This window comes from Opisthorchis viverrini, assembly GCF_000715545.1.
Source record: "Opisthorchis viverrini unplaced genomic scaffold opera_v5_61, whole genome shotgun sequence".
Classification (NCBI taxonomy): Eukaryota; Metazoa; Platyhelminthes; class Trematoda; order Opisthorchiida; family Opisthorchiidae; genus Opisthorchis; species Opisthorchis viverrini.
Window position 1 is genome coordinate 1,830,362 of NW_008751717.1, and position 20,048 is coordinate 1,850,409.

The 20,048-nt window shown below is 44.5% G+C and overlaps 3 protein-coding genes across 3 annotated transcripts in view; 2 read left to right on the top strand and 1 right to left on the bottom strand.

Moving 5' to 3' along the window:
* The window catches only part of T265_03991 (hypothetical protein), a gene marked incomplete at both ends in the record, with an annotated part of 30,873 nt that extends 21,197 nt beyond the window's left edge, over positions 1–9,676 (top strand). The window contains 5 exons of the mRNA XM_009168598.1: positions 2,825–2,921; positions 4,435–4,578; positions 6,728–6,973; positions 7,463–7,602; positions 9,429–9,676. Of these exons, the coding sequence (XP_009166862.1) occupies positions 2,825–2,921; positions 4,435–4,578; positions 6,728–6,973; positions 7,463–7,602; positions 9,429–9,476 (675 nt within the window). The remainder of the gene's footprint in view (positions 1–2,824; positions 2,922–4,434; positions 4,579–6,727; positions 6,974–7,462; positions 7,603–9,428) is intronic.
* A 1,367-nt stretch (positions 9,677–11,043) lies between these two features.
* On the top strand, positions 11,044–19,895 carry T265_03993 (hypothetical protein; the record flags this gene model as incomplete). Its single annotated transcript, XM_009168600.1, has 4 exons — positions 11,044–11,133; positions 13,772–13,940; positions 15,804–15,928; positions 19,770–19,895. 4 exons carry the CDS (start codon positions 11,044–11,046, stop codon positions 19,893–19,895), a joined length of 510 nt encoding a protein of 169 aa, XP_009166864.1.
* The window catches only part of T265_13376 (hypothetical protein), a gene marked incomplete at both ends in the record, with an annotated part of 50,653 nt that continues 48,543 nt past the window's right edge, over positions 17,939–20,048 (bottom strand). The window contains one exon of the mRNA XM_009168610.1: positions 17,939–18,427. Coding sequence (XP_009166874.1) covers positions 18,335–18,427 — 93 coding nt within the window. The remainder of the gene's footprint in view (positions 18,428–20,048) is intronic.

Consider the following 20,048-nt stretch of genomic DNA (forward strand, 5'->3'; position numbering starts at 1 on the left):
GGGGGGGGGCATAGTCTTCTTTAGTAGACGATGGTCCAATCAACCTTAACTTTATAAGTTTTTTATGCCGCTCGAACGAATCTAACACCACCGAGCGCTTACCTACTGACTTTCGTTACGTACATCCTGCAGACAGTTACCGCCTGTTATACTATGTAGACAGCGGTGATAAACTATCTGAAGGCGTTTGAGGTCGTCAGATCTAACGGGCCAAGTTCCACAGCTGTTAAGTAAGACCGCTTTCAGTGTCGTTTTGTAGACTCTGACCTTTAACTTCAGTGATATTCGTTTCTGATGTCGAAGCGGACGCTGGTTAGCAAATAATGCTTGATATCACACTTCAGTTACGGTTCATGCAGTAGCCAAGGTGAGGTGCCAGTTGACACCTGTGACCATGTGATGCGAATCCCGTAGTTGAAGAATGAGTGGCTCTATATCTTGTAGGTGCGAGTTAATCGGACTACTAATTAGCCGCTCTTTGTCGTACGGTTACTTATTGAAACCAAACCGGCTGGGAGGTCGCGGGTTAGAAACTCCCTTGCTGATGATTCCCAGTAAGAATGGAGCAGCTTTCAAACATAGATTGGCATTACTTACAAGACGGCACCCCCATTAAAAATTGTTGAATTTAATAGCCGTGTTACAAATGGAGCAAGGCGTATACCACTGCTGTTGGAACACTCCCTCTAGGCGCCTTTTTGAATCCAGAATGGTTGAATGAATGGTTGACTAGCCTCAGTTGGAACACATTCTTATTCAAAGATTAGTTTAAATAACCTGGTCAATGCAAAATAGAGATTCACCACCGTCTTTGCAAAGCGCTGATGAGAGCTTAGTCGGCCCTGCCGCTCTATGGCCCTTCAAAACAGAAAGGCATAATACATGTTTGGTGAGCCTTCAGAAATACCACTTGCCGACTTCCTGCCACATGAGTGGCACTGCTTATTTTGCTTCAGTTGCGATCGATTTCTGTTGGCGATGTGCCTTTCACAACTTTACATTGACCAGCTCGACAAGACGATTCAACCTGTAAGTCCGAAAACTCTCCGGTGACTAAATGCGGAGTTTGTTATCTTGTTTCCTACTGATGAAAGATTGTCTAAAATTCACACGGACCACGAGCATGGTCTGAACTGGCGTTATTGGCTGTGTGTTCATCAGTAGAGGAAGTCAGGCAGCGCGACGGCTTCCACCGCATCTGAAGCCCTGTAATACTGAGGAACAATTGCTGGTAGGTGCAAAGCTACAAAAGACGATCGCCGTTGTCATTACGTCCTCAGTCCAACCTGACCAAGCCACCAAATAGCACCTTTAATGAACTTGGTAGCGGTCTTCTAGGATAATTCTCTTACTCTGCGCTTTGTGGAAGTGGCCACTTCCAGATAATTTCGACAGAATATATCTTCCACCGTATGCAGATACTAAAGAAAGGGTGTTATTTCGACTGGTGTGGGCCCTTATTCAGGTTGGTGAACGAACAACACAAAGGTGACTTTTTACGGGAATTTAGCTGAGTAAGGAAGCCTTAGTCGGGACATGAGAGCTATAAAGACAGGCGTAACCCGCTGGAGGAGGCTCATACTCGCCTGAATTTCGTAATCGGTAGCGTCTAGATGACGAGGATGCTTTAAACTTGACTGCCGTACATGGATCTTGTACTTGAGTTTCGGAAACGCAGAAAATATCGACCGACAGAGTTTCAAGAGTGTCCAACAGAGCGACCTTCTGGTCGATTTGTATCAGATTTCTCACACTAAAGGTCTCGATAAAAGCAGAGCAGAAGGGCCTCAAGCGGTCGCGAATTGACAGACGTTAGCGGTGGTAGGCTCTTCGTCAATTCTTTGGGTGCATGACTGATGTACTTATGGTTATCATTAAATGGGATAGGGTAATCAAGAGATACTATCCAAGAAGGATGAAAGGTATCAGTGGTAGTCTGTTTTGCTTACTCTACTTGTTTTGTGCAGAAAATAAGGCGAACAGGGACGGGACGACCAGTGTGACATGAAGTTCTCTGTATTCCTTGTGTGTGCGGGCATCCAAACCTAGACAGGAGGACACTCTGAGTTATCACTCAAAGCCTTTGGCTCGAAATCCCCATCGCAAGGCAGCAATCATTGTCGTGAAACTACCAGCGCAGGGCAAACCTTGGTGGACATGTTGCCGCACTTGGGAGGCCAGGAGATTGTTTTTGTCTTCTATCCATGACCATCATCACCAATGACAGCAATATACCAGTAATACATACTGGTGCTCAACTACCGTATTGACTAACATGGTATGAGAAATTGCGACCATCACACTAACAACCTACAGTATAGCTCACTGGGTCTATATGTGCTCATCACGGTAATATCCAGTCTCTTCGTGGCGGATCAACCGTATTCCGTCTTTCTAACGTGTGATTCTCCGTTATCCTTTTGATAATGGCTTGGTCTTTATGTTAACCTGCGCTCGCGACGTGGATTCCTGTCTTGAAGCTCACCAGTGGGGAAATTAGCATTAGGCATTTACTCCGAGGAGATGTTCTTTTTTGTGGGAAATAGGAAAGTCATCTTGAGGCCTTTCAGATTTATCCAGATCAGCGTTTCATGTCCGTACAACGTATGACTATCCTGATACCTGCTACATAGTTATATATATATATTACTTGCCATTTGAATTTGTCAGTAATCGTACATTTCTTATTGCAAACAATCCATCTCTAGGAGATTTTACGTACTAGAGGACCAATCTCCTCTTTTTTGATCGCACCCAATTTGTAATAATCCTTGCCCACTCTGAATTAATTCACCTGCGCCTCTTCATTTGTTTGCATTCACAGACCATTCCACCTGTCCAATCCCCACTTGGTTTGGCCATGCCCACCCCTGTTTACGCGCTTCATCAGAACCATCACAAAGAACAGGATACTGTAACCAGTGAGTAAAATAAAACTGGCATTCTGCGAAAGAAAGATACTTATACCTGTGAATATTTTTTTCACAATTAGTTCTAGTTTTACCGTGACGTCCTTCGCTTTTTATAAACAGCATTGAGATTTCGAGACTTATCCTTTAAATTCGAATTTGAAAGGTTTAGTAAATCCATGTCGACTATTCGAGAAGTTTGTAACTATCTCATTCTTGTTGGGAATCACCGTTAGTGCTAAGGTCGTCTACTTTGTTAATCGTCAAGGTGTAATGACCAGGTGTACTAGAGTGAATCAGCTTTGGAACGGAACAGGTTTCTAAATCATTTTCCGAATTCCTGAATGTCGAAATCATGCGGCCAATTTTCCGCAGTGGCATAGTTCAAGTCTCATCAAGTAATATTTGGAATTTGTGTGAACTACGTGCCGCTATGTGTATGTAATTTGTCATTTTAAAGTGCAAAACAGAAGCACTGTCGAAAGCTGTTGGATAAGTCAATTAATTCGAATTTCGATCATTTGGTATGAAAGGCTGAACAACCATGATAGTCAACTCGATAATTTTCCTTATTTTGTTGGATGAAGCTGTCCCCCCGATGGCTTTATTTTGGTCGTCTCAGATTGCGTACCGCCCACTGTATTGTGCTTTTGAGAGCAACGTATCCCTATGTGGACAAGGCCACTCCCACATGCGTGGTTATTTCTTCGCTCACCAGCGAAAGGTGTACAATGCAAGACTGATGTGAAGGACTATCCCTGGCCCGTTAGCAGTGTCTTCATATGCTGGTAACTCTCCAGCTTCCTCAACTGTTTTGTCTGGCTTTGCCACCGGGCGCCCTAAATGTACTTTCAAGTGCCTGTAAGATGAACGGACCTATTTGGTGATAGATTTGAACCAAAAAGGTTGTTGATAAATGCGTGTTACAAATCCGTGCACCGGTTGCTGTCAACAGCAGTTAAACAAATTGGACACTTATGCCCCAGGCGCTGTCTTTTGTCTAACGAAGTGGATAAACAGTGCGGTCCGCTGCATCATCTGTGAAGCGGATACTAAGATGTAGCGCTTCTTTCTGTCTAGGTTCCTTATTCAGTAGTAATAAAAGTATCAATTCGATATAGCCACATGGTAATGACAACCCAGTTCAGCATGTATACTATTGCCCCTTTTGGTTCCTGCTTTCTCAATGGAAGATACTGCAGTAGCAGGAACTTATGTATCCTTGATGTATGGTTTATAATGTACTAACGCAGCCTAGCTAAGTGCAAACGAGCTTCTTGACTAGTTCCCAGTTGTTCGTCAACCCGCTCATCAGGTGACATCGTCTAAATGTAGACCACCCGGGGCTTAATTCTGGTGCATGGTGTCCCGACGACATTTTCAACTCCTATTGTCATGTTCACAGGATTTTCTCTCTGTAACCAGTACTTACATTTTGAATTTTGGGTACAATGGCTCTGTATACTCAACCTTGTCTCTTCTGCGTTGATTGTATCTCTTCTACCGTCTTGGATTTCCTCTACAGTGGTCTCTAGTGGTTCATCTGGATCCAATGCACACACGACGTTCGTTTCGGCGTCTGTCGTGGCGAATCAGCGAACGCCAGTGAAACGTAAAGATTTGTCTAGCCTTCGTCATAAGGCAATCAATCATTTTGCAGAATCCTCAGGTAATTGCACTTGCGCTAATAGTTGTATATGTTTTCTCAGTTTTCCATTTGCTCTTGAAAAAAAACGAGTAGCAGGATGTAGTCAGTCCTAGGAACCCAATCAATTGCTGGCTTCATTGGGTAGCTCTCGGAGGATCGGTCACAAACCGGACTGAGTTTTAGCGAAATACACTCATTTGCAAACAAATTTGGTTTTGCGGGAGACTCACCTAAAACCCAACTGAATCTCTCGTTTGTTTTAAACGGTTGCCTGACTTTTCAGGGTATGTCCCGTCACGAAAAGACTGGACCTTACCGTGGTGTGACGGCTTGCGCACCTCAGCGATCCATTGAGCTATACTGGAGAGTGTGCCGCGACACTCACAGAGTCTCGGTCATTGGTTAGAGGTCTGACGAACACAGTCTCCTGGCCCTCCAGGTTGGGGGTTGGAACATGTGGCGACTTGTTCCGTAGAAATGGTAATGCATTTGCATTTCCCGCCAAACACCGCTGCCTTGCGGTTAGGCTTTTGAGCCAAAGGCTTTGGTTGAGGACCCTAATCGTCCTCCTGTCTAGGTGTGGGCGCCCTGGCAGTATCCCAGCCCACGTACAACCATGAATTGGTACGGTAGTGAAGCATCGGTGTTGAACACTGATGTCATGCTGTCAATGGTGATGATGATGATCAGGGTATGTCCGTCGCTTTTCGCGCGTACACATACAAACACACGACGCATATTCTGCAAATTCTAAACACCAATAATAATCCGGGTAGTTGGAGTCGGAATCAGATTTGCCGTTAACGTCAGTTGAGCCACTGGACGCCTGCGCGTGGTTGGCAAACCACAATCAATATGGAGGCCACGCGCAGATGTCCATGTAGACGTGTTCTGGTGCATTGACATGGATGAAACAGCTGTACAGTGCTTTTCGGTGTCGATTGAATGAAAGCTGGATAAGAAGCGTATCTTTTACTATCAGCAATAAGAAAAGAAAGAAAGAAAGCGTTCAGCTGTAACACCTTTCCGGTGCCTAGCTGTCATGCCACCCGAAGGAAGCACGAGGGCTGGAATACTGCCAGGTTGCCCAAGCCTAGACAGAGGAAGTCGAGTGGCGGGGGCCGGATTCGAACCACGGACCTTCCGGTCAGTAAATTCGCGCTCTAACCACTTGGGCCATCTCGCCCATCAGCAATAAACAACACATGAGGACCACCCCAGTCGTCCGCGACCATCGTCACTATGATAAAATCCAAGTCATTTCTATTGGGAAGAAGTCAATTGTAAGCACCTACAGGAATTGCCTCAGAGACTCCTTCGGATCTGAAATTCTGCGCAACACCATTGTATTATCACTTTCTTCCACACTGGATGTCAGGAAATCTTTGCATGTTTCCGCCTATAGGGAATATGACGTTAGTCCAATAGTTGCTTTGGATTATGGCAAACTATAGACTTCAGGATCAGCGCCCGTACTTTGGACAGAGGCCGGTCAACATAAACACCGTGATCCTTCCATATGATTGTAGATGTGCTTACAGTGTTTTACACTCATTGATAGTGCTCGAAAACTTAGGGCGCACCATCGTCACTCGCCACCATCATCCATAAAGCCCAACTTCTGGTCAGGGGCAACGTTTCTGATAGGGTGGATGTTCCCTGTGTTTAGGTAAAACGTTCCACTTATTGGTTGGGTCATATAGTATTGACTTTGAATCAACTGCAATGATTCTTTCGTCGCGCTGAAGGTGTTGACCGAAACCGGTCCCTTCTGGAAAGTCATTCCTCCCAGGGTCGCTACTATTAAGAGAAGCTTCATGAGACGGAACTAAGTATCTGAAGTGTTTTCTACTGTAGACCACTTGTCCAATGAGGGAAGACGCTAGTGTCGAGGCTGTCTAAAGCTGTACCGATTCTAGGTAGCACTATCAGAAGTCCGCTGGACGATGACGATGGTGTGAATGATGTATCTTGACCAAGCGATAGGGTGGCTTTGTATTCATTTCCAAACCACGTTTATGTTTCCTGGTAGGTCTGGATACATCGAGTCCACATTACTCCGAATTGAAGCATGTTTTAACCGGTTTGGCATCCTTTGACTGAGGTCTGGAGTCCTAACAAGACCCTATGAAACAGTCTAAATAATTACCGTATTTCGCCACCCCCGCAGATATTTCCTCCAATAATAGTTCACTCTCTGTGAGTCTCTCAGACGTATCCCAGTCAAAAAGACATCGGAAATCGACAAAAGATCACACAAAACATCCTGCGAAAAGAACTAGCCGTCCTCCCACAGATCGATCTCTATCACTCCGGACTTCCGCTTCGAGGAAACCGAGGGAAGGCGACCGTTACACAGCACGTTCAAAGTCGAAAAAGACTATTGGAGATTTGTTCAAAATTTACACTGCCAACGGTATGTTTATTGGATTCGTACATTTACGCAGTTCGACGTTTTGGCCATGTGATCAACGATGATGTAGCTAGCAGGAATAAACTGACATTTTCCCGAGACTTTACGCGCACTTCTTGATTTTGTTGAATATGGATGAATATAAACGTGAATACATTTTATATGGAATTGATCGGGTTCCGAATTAGCTCAGTTTTGTTTGAAACAGTCCTGTCGGGCTTTCCATGCCCTCAGTTCGGCTTGTTAGTTTGTTCATAGGTAACAGTGGTCTCATTACCTCACTCTTCCCACAACAAAAGCCGATTTCCTGACACGTTGACGGTAGTGATATTCACGGCTAACCTAGTTCTGATTGTCGATATCCTGGCTCACACCCAGTATGGGCAGTCTGTCATCAGTTTCATTTTATTTCTGAACACACTAAGATTCATTGATGGGTATTGTGATCAGTGATTCATTTCCCCTCTGCCACTGAACGCGTCGATCCCTTAGGAAGCGCTCTGGACATTCGCGACCTAGAAAAAACGCGGTCCGGTCGATGGGTTATCCCTCGGTTGGATAGTCGCGCCGGCCAAATTGTCCAGGTCGACGAAGACGGTTCCGTACGTATAACGCGAGGTCCCGGCACTAAGGTATGTCCGGAAATCCATGATACGAGTTGCTAGTGTTTTCACTCTCGTTTTATAAATAAACCTGACTTGACAGTGGTATATAGTACAAACCCTAGTGAGTAAGCTATTTTATCAGTCTTTTAGTTTTAGTCCGCATAATCTACCCATCCCAATTTAAGGTTAACAGGCGCTTTTCCTACTTAATCCATATTAAACGTTCGTAATCTAACCGTGTCTGTTTCATCGGTCGGTGGTGATTTAATGCAGCGATGTATTTTGCATTTGTTTGCTTGTGGGCTGCCGGAATAAGAAATAGCGCTTATTAGCATTTAGTTGGAGACGCTTCGTCGCTGTCCCCTCTCGAATGCTGATCAACTTGAGGCGTATGCCTAGTCCTGTGGTAGTTGATGTTCGATTTTTCTTTGCAGGGGAGCTAATGTTTTACTGCTGCCCACCGGAACTGGAACTCATCGATGAAGTCACACGATGGTCTCTGAAGAGTGGATATGGCATACCACGAACTCGTATTCAGAGTATTGTGGGAGGTGTGTAGTAAAAGCCGGGGTTAGCTGAAAACCTCATCTAAGTTTGGCGCTACCACACGATATACAGCGCATTTGACACACAGCATTGCCCTGTCACAGCAGGAGTGCAACCAACTACTTTGTCTTCGTTTATTGTAATCTGCTGCTGAGTGGAATACGCTGGCAAATGTCTGATAAAGTGTTTTCCTTCGGAATGTTATATAGTGGCCGATCAGTATTCCATCAGCGTCTGTTAGTTGCACCATTCTATTTCACTTACACCCCCACCCATAATGACAGACGTACAAGGCACCTCAGCATCAATGAACTACAAATATCCATTTTTGCCTGGATAACCAACTGAGTCAGCAGAATTCAGATCCACTAGCCGTTTCGGGCTATATTCCTCGACTGGACTGCCGTATGGCGACGTTAGGAAACACCAACTTATGTTTGTATATTTTGGACACGCTCAGAAGAAGAAAAAACGGAGAATAGTAATAATTTTCAGCTCACTATTCTTGCCACCGAGTTACTCATTTCAGAAACAACTTCTCAAGTTAGTTTCCCAACAACATCACTTTCACTCATTGTTAACGGTATCTGCTCATCAGAGGAGTACGGTTACGCAAACGGGTCAGTTGTATATAGAATTCGTCATTAGAATCCCGAAATTGTGATTTTTATTGTTGATAGATTCCGTCTGGTTTAAAACCACAACCGCACTGCTCATTCTACACATTCAATCAAACTGCTCCAATGTTAGACTTACCGAGCCGCAATACCATACGCGGTTCACCTCGATTTTTTTATAGTAGCAAGTGTGTCTGACCTCTGTGAACCAGTTCACGATCTCTCCTGGGAAGTCGCTGGTTAATCAGCTGAGGCTACTGATGAATCGAATCTCTCCGAAGAATAAGCATAGACAGTTTGCTATTCTGCCTCCCTGCAGGCTAGACAATATGATAGTATCCCTGTGGATGATGCCGTGTAGTGCTTACTTTTGAAGCCGACCTCGACGAAGCATTAATCCACTTTCTGCTGTTTCCTAGTGGCGTAAGTGAAGTTTGCTATTTTTTCGCACCCTAAGCTATTCCCAACCGGAAGTCCTAGGTAAACGGAACTATCGTTATGATTATATCAATTGAAAGGGAAGGTAAAGTTTGTAAACTGCCGAGGTTCCTTGATAAGTGTCCTTGAATAGTCATCTTGGCGCAGTGGGCGAATCTCCAACATAGTCTTGCTATCCTTTTAAACTGTACTCTGGCCTACGTTGTGTTTTCCAGCCTCATCTGATCGTTTCCATCCCTTTATTCACCACAGGACACTCCTCCCACCGATTCCCATCGGAGGCGTTCCACTCATCATTAGTTTCGTGTGCGCTGATTACCAGCCGAAGGCATTCGTTGTTATCCGTGAACTTTCTGATCTTCACACACGTGTCGCAAATGTTCTCCTGCGTTTTTTCATTTCTCAGATTTTTCCCCATTCCACGGATAGGTTATGTTATCTTGTCCATTTTCAAAAAGAAATTTTATGATATCCAAGTGCCGCTTGGTTGTGGACTTTTGTCATCGAACCCAACTCTGTACTTCCTGTGACTCATCGGGTCGATGGATACGCTTCACAGCCTTCTACCGCTTTCGCCCTTCTCGAGGCTCATCAGATGGGCCTCCATCAACGTTATTTCACACTTAGACACCAAATTTTATGTGCGTTACAGTGAATACTCGTTTGCAGATTAATTGGTTGCTGAAGGTACCATGGGTGCTCATCAGTTTCCACGATGGTCTGCACAGCACCCCACAAGTTTCTCCCCTGGTCCCATTGCGTGCAAGCTCTTCCGTTTCCTAACTGTAGGTTCGCGAGTTCTTAGTCTTCCATTCTTTAGTTCTGAACTAGCTAGTCTGTGGGCTCGCATGATGGAATAGATCCTCTGTGCTCGCCACATCGTTCTGATTGTGGCTCCTCTGCAGTTTCTTAGCTTACTTTGCTACCCATGTTGTGTCTATCCAGCATCAGCGGGGCGGGTAAGCGAAAACGCTCTACTTTGGACGCCTTCCTTTTTACATTTTCAAGTTTCCTCTCCCCTAACCCACCGAACTCAAGTTTGATTACTCCATCTGCAAGCCCCAGCCGTCTTCTTCGCCGTGCATCGCTCTCAGCTGCAACTTTTCTGTCCGACTTCGATAAAAACCCTAAACAGTTCGAAGTCTTCTTCCAAGCCCCGAAAGCCCATCTACTTAGCTACCTTTAGCGTTAGCACGCCGAAGCAAGCAGGTAAATCAGTGGCTCTTGTTCGCACGCTGGATTCCCTCTGAATTGCTGTATGGCGTCTATTAGAAACAAGAGCATTGGGCGCAAGTCCCATCGACTGCCCAGGTCCAGTCTACGCAAGTTTGGTGACGCAGAAGCCGCCGTAGCTGGATATGCTGGGGGTGAATATTGTATTGAGTAACCGAGGGGAAATGTCTCGACTGGATTGGAGACTTGTTGACAGTCGCCTCTGCGCGGTTCATTTGGCAAGATCTGTGAGACAGGATCTCAAGAAACTGAAGCCCTGTTTATTGTGTCTGTTTATGTCCCAACTGACTGTAGCTCTGAATCTGTCAGACAGTTTCTGTGACGCTCTGAGTGCTGTTTTACAACGGACTAATGCTCAGACACCGTTGTGTTTGGTGATAATTTGAACGCTCAGGTTTGTAGACTAAGCGCTGCTGAGGCTCAAGTGAACGGTCGTCTTGGATTGGTTACGAGGCCCGCGGATAACGGAAATCGTTTATTACAAATGTGTGACGATCACAGACCGTTTCTTTGTAGTACCGATTTCCGGAATCGCTTGACGTTTAAATCGATTAACGAACCGGCCCGGAATCCCAAAAGATCACGTCGCCGTCAGTGACTGGTGACGAGGTTTGATGATTGCCTGCCGCTCCTTATGGAATACCAGCGTGGGCTCACACCATGTAATCAACGAACCGGCCCGGAATCCCAAAAGATCACATCGCCGTCAGTGACTGGTGACGAGGTTCGATGATTACCTGCCGCTCCTTATGGGGTACCAGCGTGGGCTCACACCATGTAATCGTGCGCTTCTGTATCCCATGGCATTTGTTTTTCATTAAAATAGATTATCTTTAAGTTAGGAGGGTGTAACTAACAAGAATCGAGGCAAAATAAAGTTGGTCAGGTAAAGTCGTTAACGGAACATCTCCTAGAGCAACTTGACAACTTTTGTTTCATAACAAGTCCTGGATCCTCGTTGCTTTTCAACTATTCTGTTTTATGATGACATGCCGGAAGTTTGCTACTCCAAAGTATGCGAATGAATGCTTGCTAACACCATGCTTTTTTGCCTGGTACTGTTAAGCCTACTGCGTGCTTACTGACAGCTGGTGCTGTGCAGCTACGATTTCCGACTCGGGGGGCTGCTAGACTGGTCCACAAGTTTATTTGTCAGCTTAGTAGTTCGGCATGGCGATGACGCGAGCGTCTGCGGGGAGTTAAAACAACAACCAGCGGTAAGGAGCATTGGCAAACAAGGACAGCCTTCCATCTTTTTCTCCACTGATACTGTCCAGAAGCTCACTAATCAAAAGATGGCAACCTTCTTGGTGTAAAATGCCCGTTCCTTAGGGTGTCATATGGTGTATAGGTGCTGTTGCAACAGTGATATGCTTGCTACTACGGTGATTTCGTGTAACCATTGCCTGGTTTTATTCCCGACGTGCTGAGTGCGGCTAGAAAACAGGTTAAAACACCTTAAAATAATGGTACTGCTCTACGTCTAAGTCTAGTTTATTTATGTCACTCGACCTGGACAATTTATCCTCAGTCATTCACATTCCACCATTCTATGCACGAACAACCGTTTCCGTTCACCTCAGAAATCATATCCAGCCTCCTAAGAGTAACCATCCGGAGAGTAAGGTTTTGGAACACACCCGTTCATCACAACACAGGTGCATCAGAACCACCGTAGCATCTTCGTTGATTCAGTCAAGTGGTTGATCACCTCGGTCTCCGTTAGGCATTCGATTATGATCACCGTGATTCCCACGAACTCGATTGTGCACCCGTCCATTAGCTTTAGCTGTCCAATCACGCTAACGGCATTCAAAAAGATAAAATTTCCGAGAAATTCCACGCTCCGTCGGTTTCATCACATCTGATTGTTATGGGAGAAGGCAGCTTGTACGACATTGTCAGAACCGAGAATATGTGACGAATCTCACTCTCATCTGCACACAAGTCTTTTTTCACGGTAGCTTTTTTGTTGGTATGCGAACGTTAGATATCACAGAAAAAAGTGTCATATCGACAATGGCACTCAATGCCATAATTACACAAAACCGATGAGATCTCTAGCGAAGGAGGGCAGTCGCAGTCTAGGTTGTTACTGAGACTAAATTGGACAACGCAACAACTCCAATCAAATCTTGGAGGGCAGTCGCAGTCTAGGTTGTTACTGCGACTAAATTGGACAGCGCAACAACGCCAATCAAATCTGCATGGCACGCTGAATGCTAGCGCTTGACCTTTGTCTTTGCAACTTGCTCCAGATTACAACTTTTAGACACTGAGTGGCTGCGAACCAAGACGAGTTCTATGTGCTCATAATCGGTTTATGAATTCACGTCCAATTTAGAAAAGCCACGTGGAAGTGTCGGATAAGAACCACTAACGGTGATTTTTCAGGAAAGGAGTTAGCTATGCACTTAATTTTACCATGAGTGTTTGGTGTGCAAGCATTTGGCTGAATGAAAAGCAAAGAGCCGGGGGACTTTGTTTTTCCCCAGGTTTCCATATTACAAGAGCACTAATAGTGTTTAGCATCCAGTGTGAGTAGACCGTTAAAGTACGTCCATTCGTAACTTTTGTTCCGAAGAAGAATGTGATTTCATAAAGCAATCGCTATAGGGTCATACTGGGCTCCTGATTCGGGGGGGTTGACTTGCCCGTTGCCGAATATCTATGTATTATTTTGTTCTGAGACCAGGTTCCTCGTAATCCTCGATAATTGCTGGCGTGCACTGCCTGGTTATCCGGTTTCACTAACTATTCAGATCAGTCTGAGGTACAAAAAACCTTTATCGTCTAAACCGAAGATCTGTCGCAGATGTCCATACAATATAAAGGATACTGACGGGATTGTTACAACTTCCCCGGTCATTTCAAACATTTCTCATTCAACAACTCAACCAGTACCCCTTGAGTGGAACGCTGCATTTGCTGAGAAATTGTTTACTGCCTTACCCTATGCCTCAGTTTTACTAACGTCATTTGTTTTCCCAAAATGTCGCCACATTTAGCCTACTCATCTCCAGTCCCCTCAAAGAACCTTCACCCACGTGATGGGTTGGGAGAAAGTTTCTGTTGTTTGTAGTATTCTTAGCTTAGGCTCAGAGTGAAATCCGGCTGACTGACACAGAAATTTCTCACCGTGCTATTATCTTTTTAAGAATAACTAAGCCAAAAGTCCGGTAGGTCGAAAAGAAGGAATATTAACACTGCTACTTTGTTTAATACGATTTTCTACCATTCGATTCGGCGACTGTGCTGTTTTAATGTGTATAGTTCGATTAGTTTGGCTGGAGTTTACGCTTGTGTGTGACTCTGGTTATTTTCTCGCTAAATCTTGGATTCCATTGTAGAACAACACGTAGTTTCTCGAGAAATACACTCATTTGCAAGTCAATTTGGTTTTCACGAGAGACCCAACTGAATCTCTCGTTTATGATGTTCTACGAGTGAATGTGCTGCACTGTGCCTACCTGATGAGCCCCAAGAAGGGCGAAACCGGTGGTGGGCTGTCGAAGAGTTTTCAGCAACCTTGTGAGTAGTTTCGTTTATGCAAACATCTAGTTTCTCTTTGAGGAGGTGAAGTAATCATTACCCCTTGCTCAAATTGACGACTTGATACAAAATAACGGTCATGACACCACTGATGAATTCCTGTCCCAGTCCATTCGACACGTATGGGAAAGTTACCACCTTGTCAAACGCTATTTCATTACGATGAACACGTATTTTATCGCTATTCTCCACACCGCTTAACAGATACTGCAACGTCTACAGAATGTTGGAATCGCACCCGTTTTACCCACAAATGTGCGAAAACGGATGTTGTGTGTAGTGGCGAACTATCCCGATCAGCTACTCGATATGGAACTTTACAACGCTTATATATGTTAACTACAATACCAGGAGTACCAATTGTTCCAGTGATTCTTGGGATGGGTAGCCCTAATGAAGTCCAAAATGGATGGAGGAGATGTTTATAGCGTAGAACCTCGACTGAATTACGAATCATGGACTTTCGAAGCCCGACAATTTTCAGTGTATGTTTACTTGGGGCGTCCATCTAAGTAAGCTACTCCGGTTTTAGAAAAAAAAAGAGAAATGAATCAATGGATTTGCCATGAATTCTTGTTTGGTAAGATTCGCGCACAATAGGTAGAAAGGATACCGAAATTATAGAGCACTTGCTTTCATCAAACAAGCCGGTACAGATTTCAAAACACACGTTTACTCAGTTTCTGACCAAATAAAAACGTTCAGGCCACTCGATACATCCTTTCGCTTCGGCTCCCTTACTACCGACCTAATCGGTGCCCAAGTTTCCTGCGTTCCGCTTAACGGAGACTGTCCGACAGTCGTCCTGAAGCTACACAAATTATGCACTTGTTTCTTGCGCTGCGGTGTCTAAAACTGACACATCTCCATAGTATTTGCATCAGTTATCCGATCATACTCGAGAGACGATAGCTGTTCGACCAATCCGCGACACCTACCAGCTAGTCTACAAGTGCTGAGTGCAGTCACCTATATATTGAACCTCAAGTAAGTGTGTATGCGAACCCACTGCGTGTCGCGGTAGAAGCTAGGTAGCCGGAATGAGACGCGTGGATTTGCGGACACACGAAAGGTATTCATTACTCAGGACACTAATTTTTATTGACAGGCATTGAAATTGCCATGTGGAAGCTTTGAAAATGAATGAGAAGTCACATGGGCAGACTCAAATGCACATGTAGGACATAGAGCAACCTCCGCGGTGACTTATTCGGTACAGCGCTCCGGCGTTAAGCTAGAGGTTGCGGGTTCAATCCCCGTCCAAGGACCCCATTCTGCCGTTTGCATTGTGTGCATATTCAAGAACTGAATTTAAGGCGTAACTGTTCCCAAGACATTTAAGTAGTCGTTGGACAAGTTAATGGGTTTTTGGGAGGCCCTAAGCTGTAAAAGGTATAGAATGGATGCCCCCATTTTGGAACAATCTTTCCTTAACAAAACTGAACATTATATAGAGAGCCTTCAGAATAGGTTGGAGGATTGTTGAAATACATATTGCGCAGCTTATACTCTGTTCCATGATCGGTTGGTCGTCCAATAGAACATTCAACGGGGAACTGAAAATTTCCCCAGCACCAAAACAAAATTAGTGATTCACGAGACGCTTGAACTTCACTATCACGAAAATACACTGGTGGATAAATGAACAAAAAAGCCTAATCTATGCTCTCATCAAAACAAGCTGTTTTTTGACATGTCGCTATATCTAAAATCTTATGCGATTCCACGATGATTTGATAGTGTGGTTAGAAAATGTTGCGTCCGATCGCTTTGTCATATCCAGCGGCTGGTATTCTACGGGGATTTGACATTAGCTCATAGCTCATTTGTCTTCACAAACAGTTTGCGTTTTGTTACAGTGGGACTTGTCTGAGTTGACTCTATTGTTGAACACTTTGTGCCTCATGGTTACCACTTACTTGATTCTTCCCATCCGCGAGTGTGACCAAGGGCCCTTTGATCCTATGGTAAGGTGCGACACGTAATCTTGTTGGCTGGTATTTAGATGCCAGATGAACTATTTGGGATCTAAAACTTCGGACATGGAAAGCATACTGACCTTTTCATACGATAGTATTTCCCATGAGGATAGGGTTACGGATGAGCAACTATCGGAATGAATGGGATTTCTGGTGGTTGTCTGCCGTGGGACTAAACTTTTAACTCGTGGCACAAGTTAACAGTTCTGATCAAGCAGGGCACTGCCTCTTTTGGCTGCATGTGTTGCAGGCATCGAGGAAACAGTATTTGGAAGGCCTCGTTTGTGACAGATTCACCACTTGACCCTCAAACGATGGTTGGAATGTTCCTTGTTGGCTAAATCCTCACGGAACACTGGCAGACCTGCTCGAATTCACTTGACATAGTCTGTCACTTTGCATAGACTACTTGCAACAGCGTCTTTTAGAATGGACTACACTATTTTATGCAGAAATAATGGAAGATTCAAGAAAACCTGACGCTTCCATTTTTATTATGTATACATAAAAAACAAACGTTTTATTGTTAAAAACGCCTCTTGTATTAATGAACTAGACCATAGGAATGGTGTACTAGTATACCGATTGAGTATATCCATACAGTGAAACGTGCCTCAGTTACGGATGCGTAGGAATGTCTTGTTCCGGTCAAAGTAGAGAAGTTCTATCACATCTTGACAAGCGCTGCAGATAGTTGAGTCGAGGAGAATGCTCGTAGCTCAGGTTGTACAAGCGATTATTGTTCCGATAGCAGAGCTGGGCAATACACTTGCAAACCTTTCGTCACCATCCGAGGTGACATCATCAATGCGTTGCATTGTAGTGCGTCGGTGTGTGCGCGTTGATCAGCGCTCTGAGGGAGGGTGGGCGACGTCTGATCATCTCAGTTGATGAAGCCTTTGTGACCGAATTTCCCAGCTCAACGAACAGAACAACAGCCGGCCAGTTGCATGTTTCCCTCTTCAAGCGCAGATGCTAGCAGCGACACTTCTTGTTGATCGCCTGTTTCCCCATTGAAGATTACAACCAAGTGCACGTTTCAGTATCCATCGAAGAAGTGCCCTCGCCAAAGTATGTTCCGGATGATAATCGCGCATCTGATTGTTCATTCTTCATTACCGCAATTTTTACTGCGGTCTAGACGCCTCCTAGTCGTTATTACATTTAAGGCTTCATCGGGTTCCACGTTACTAAAATCCTTCACCTGGACAGCACTGGCAAATTTATGCCAACATAACCACACAGTTATCATTTACACTTCCCACACATAAAATTGCGAAATAGACGTAGGGTTTCTGTACTAGTGTGTGTGTGATGTTGCATACTACTGATGAAGCATGCAAGTAGAATATGCTCTGATATGCAGGCTCCGCCCCCACCTCCGATGAAAAGTGGAAGCTACCACGAAAATTACGGAACCGTTTTGCGGTGTTTGTTTACTATTGTTTAATACTTAATGTTCAAGAGGGCGATTAAGAATGTCCACTTTTCAAAAACTCTGTGCGGATGAGATAGTTATTTTCGTGTTCCATGAACTGCAACCGCTTCATTCGTATTTGCTAATGAATGGTAATAATAAGTTACTTCTTTTACCAAGGTGTATTTTTACTCGGGTGGGATTTATGTGCATTTATATGAGTTAGTATCCACATACAACGAAGGTTTTAGTTTGCTCCAGGTGGCTGCCAACTTCAGCAGGTCTCGCATCGTATAATAAACCGGCATGACACGAATAACCAGATGTTTTTCTGTAGAGGCCTGCGCAAATAAACGATGCTTGGATGGCTCGAATACAGCTTTACTACCTGCGACGAAAGCAATTGTGTGGTATACAATTTAGCACTAAGCTTTATCGCTGAACTTCAATCAGAATTCAAAAGGAACTGCCAGGTTAGCTGGGAATTTGAGTTTAGTGATAGTTTTCCAGTACTCGCTACCCGGTCAAGAGAAGAGAAGATCCACCAACTGAAATCATATCACATGACATTTTCACAGGGTGTCATTTTATACATATGAAGGATTTTCCTTCCTCTCGCAACCAAATGATCTAGTTTCTTGTTGTGATCAATAATTTGTTATTGATGGCAATAATCCATCAACAGTCAACTGAACTTTGAGCATACAGACGTAGCCACACAGTTTACAGTGCTTGAGAGAAGAAGTTTATGGTTGCATCTATGCTTCGAAGAATGAATAGGAAGAAGGGATCTAAAACAACAGCCAGTCGGTGAAAATTTCCGGAAGACGTCTTTCTCTTTTGGAGCTCAAACTGGATTCACCGTCAATTGATTGATGCCGTTAGAGCATACTGTGTGTGTGTCGATGATTGCCACAAACCACTGTTGTGAGCCTGGCGTTGTGGCCTACATTGAATACGATAAGGACGCCCGGTAATCATTCGCTCGGACTTGTCAACACCTCATTGACGTCGGTAGAAATCGGAAGCGGAAGGCCCCGTTTCGCTGAGTTCGGTGACTGGTTAGTAATCTGCAAAACAAGGTAGGTATTTGTTCTTAGGTGAGTAATCAGATCACTGTGATAACAGAACAGTATGACGTCCGTGACCAGTCTGTATACAGTTTGGAACCATGTTGTTGAACTGCAAAACTCAAAACTGCCCACCAAGATAGGGACAAACAAGGACACCATTTTTTCGGAAAAATCAGTTTACCAGTCACATATCCTAGGAGACTTGGTTGCTCTCTGATGTCTTTCAGTAAGATAGTGCATTTTCTAAATGGTCGCGGTTACTGTACGGCATTGAGGAATGAGGCGGCAAACGATCAACTATATTAGCAACATTCTTGGCACCTAGAAGAGCACCTAGGGAGAGCTACTTACTTCGTCTTCGAGTGTCGTGAATAGCTACGTGGTCGTTATCAGAAAAACAGCTTGAGTCCTTGGCAAAGTACACTCATCTGTATACCAGTTTGGTTTGACTCATCGCTTGAGTCCTTGGCAAAGTACACTCACCTGTATACCAGTTTGGTTTTGACGCGAGACTCATCTGAAACCCAGCTGAATCTGTCGTTTATGATGTTCTCGAGCCTCAGCCTTTCCATACGTACCCTCTTTTTTTTTACCTCGTAAGAGGTGAATTGAACTAAGTTGTTTTGCTGAATTGGGTCGTTTGACTGTAATCTGAATTTCTCAGTAAAGCGGCCTCTGGAATTTGTGCTATTGGACTGGTTTTTAACCATAAAGGACTTACACAGTTGGAGATAAAAAGTCGTTATCTGATTGAAACTATGCACTGGTGTTACCGATCAGCATGGGTTTGTGTACTTTGATTGACTCGCGAACACGAAGCTGCACGGACAATTCAAGTGCTAGCATGTATGGGAGCGTGTTCCACCACCTCTGGAGAAATAACCTTTTCTGGCTTTTTGTACTTTGTGCGCTCCGTACGCAAAGCGTGAGACTCGGAAAGTATGATAACGATAAAACTTGGATCCATATGAATGGCATAATGTCGCTTCTAAGTTCGTTTATCACTTCACCAAGAAAACTTAACTAGTGACAGAGAAATATGATATATTGGTTAGGTGGATGTTAAAACCAGCCCACGCGTTCCCACCTAGTTCATTTCCACATTAGCAACTCTGAGCTAATACAACCATATGCAGGACTGGAGAAAACCGACAGCTTCGTTTTTCTCTGGGAGGCGGCTACATCACGGGGAGCTAGACGAAGGATTGTGGAACCACCAAAAATTTTTCTTATATGGTGGCTCGGTTCTTTGCGACCTCGTCAAAGAGAAGTTAATCAGGTTGTCTTAGAAAATTCCATTATAAATAGTGCACTTGCTTGATCCCCAATTCTGTTTAAGGTGCTACCTGATGCTACGTGGGCGAGATGGTCCAAGTGGTTAGAGCGCGAATTTACTGACCGGAAGGTCCGTGGTTCGAATCCGACCTCTGCCACTCGACTCCCCCTGGCTTGGGCAACCTGGTAGTATCCCAGCCCTCGTGCTTCCTTCGGGTGGCATGACAGCTAGGCACCGGAAGGGTGCTACAGCTGAACGCTTTCTTCTTTTTTCCTTTCGCTACCTGGTCTCAACGAAATTATCATTATGGCAAACTCTCTGGTCTCAGAGAGTTTACTGCTG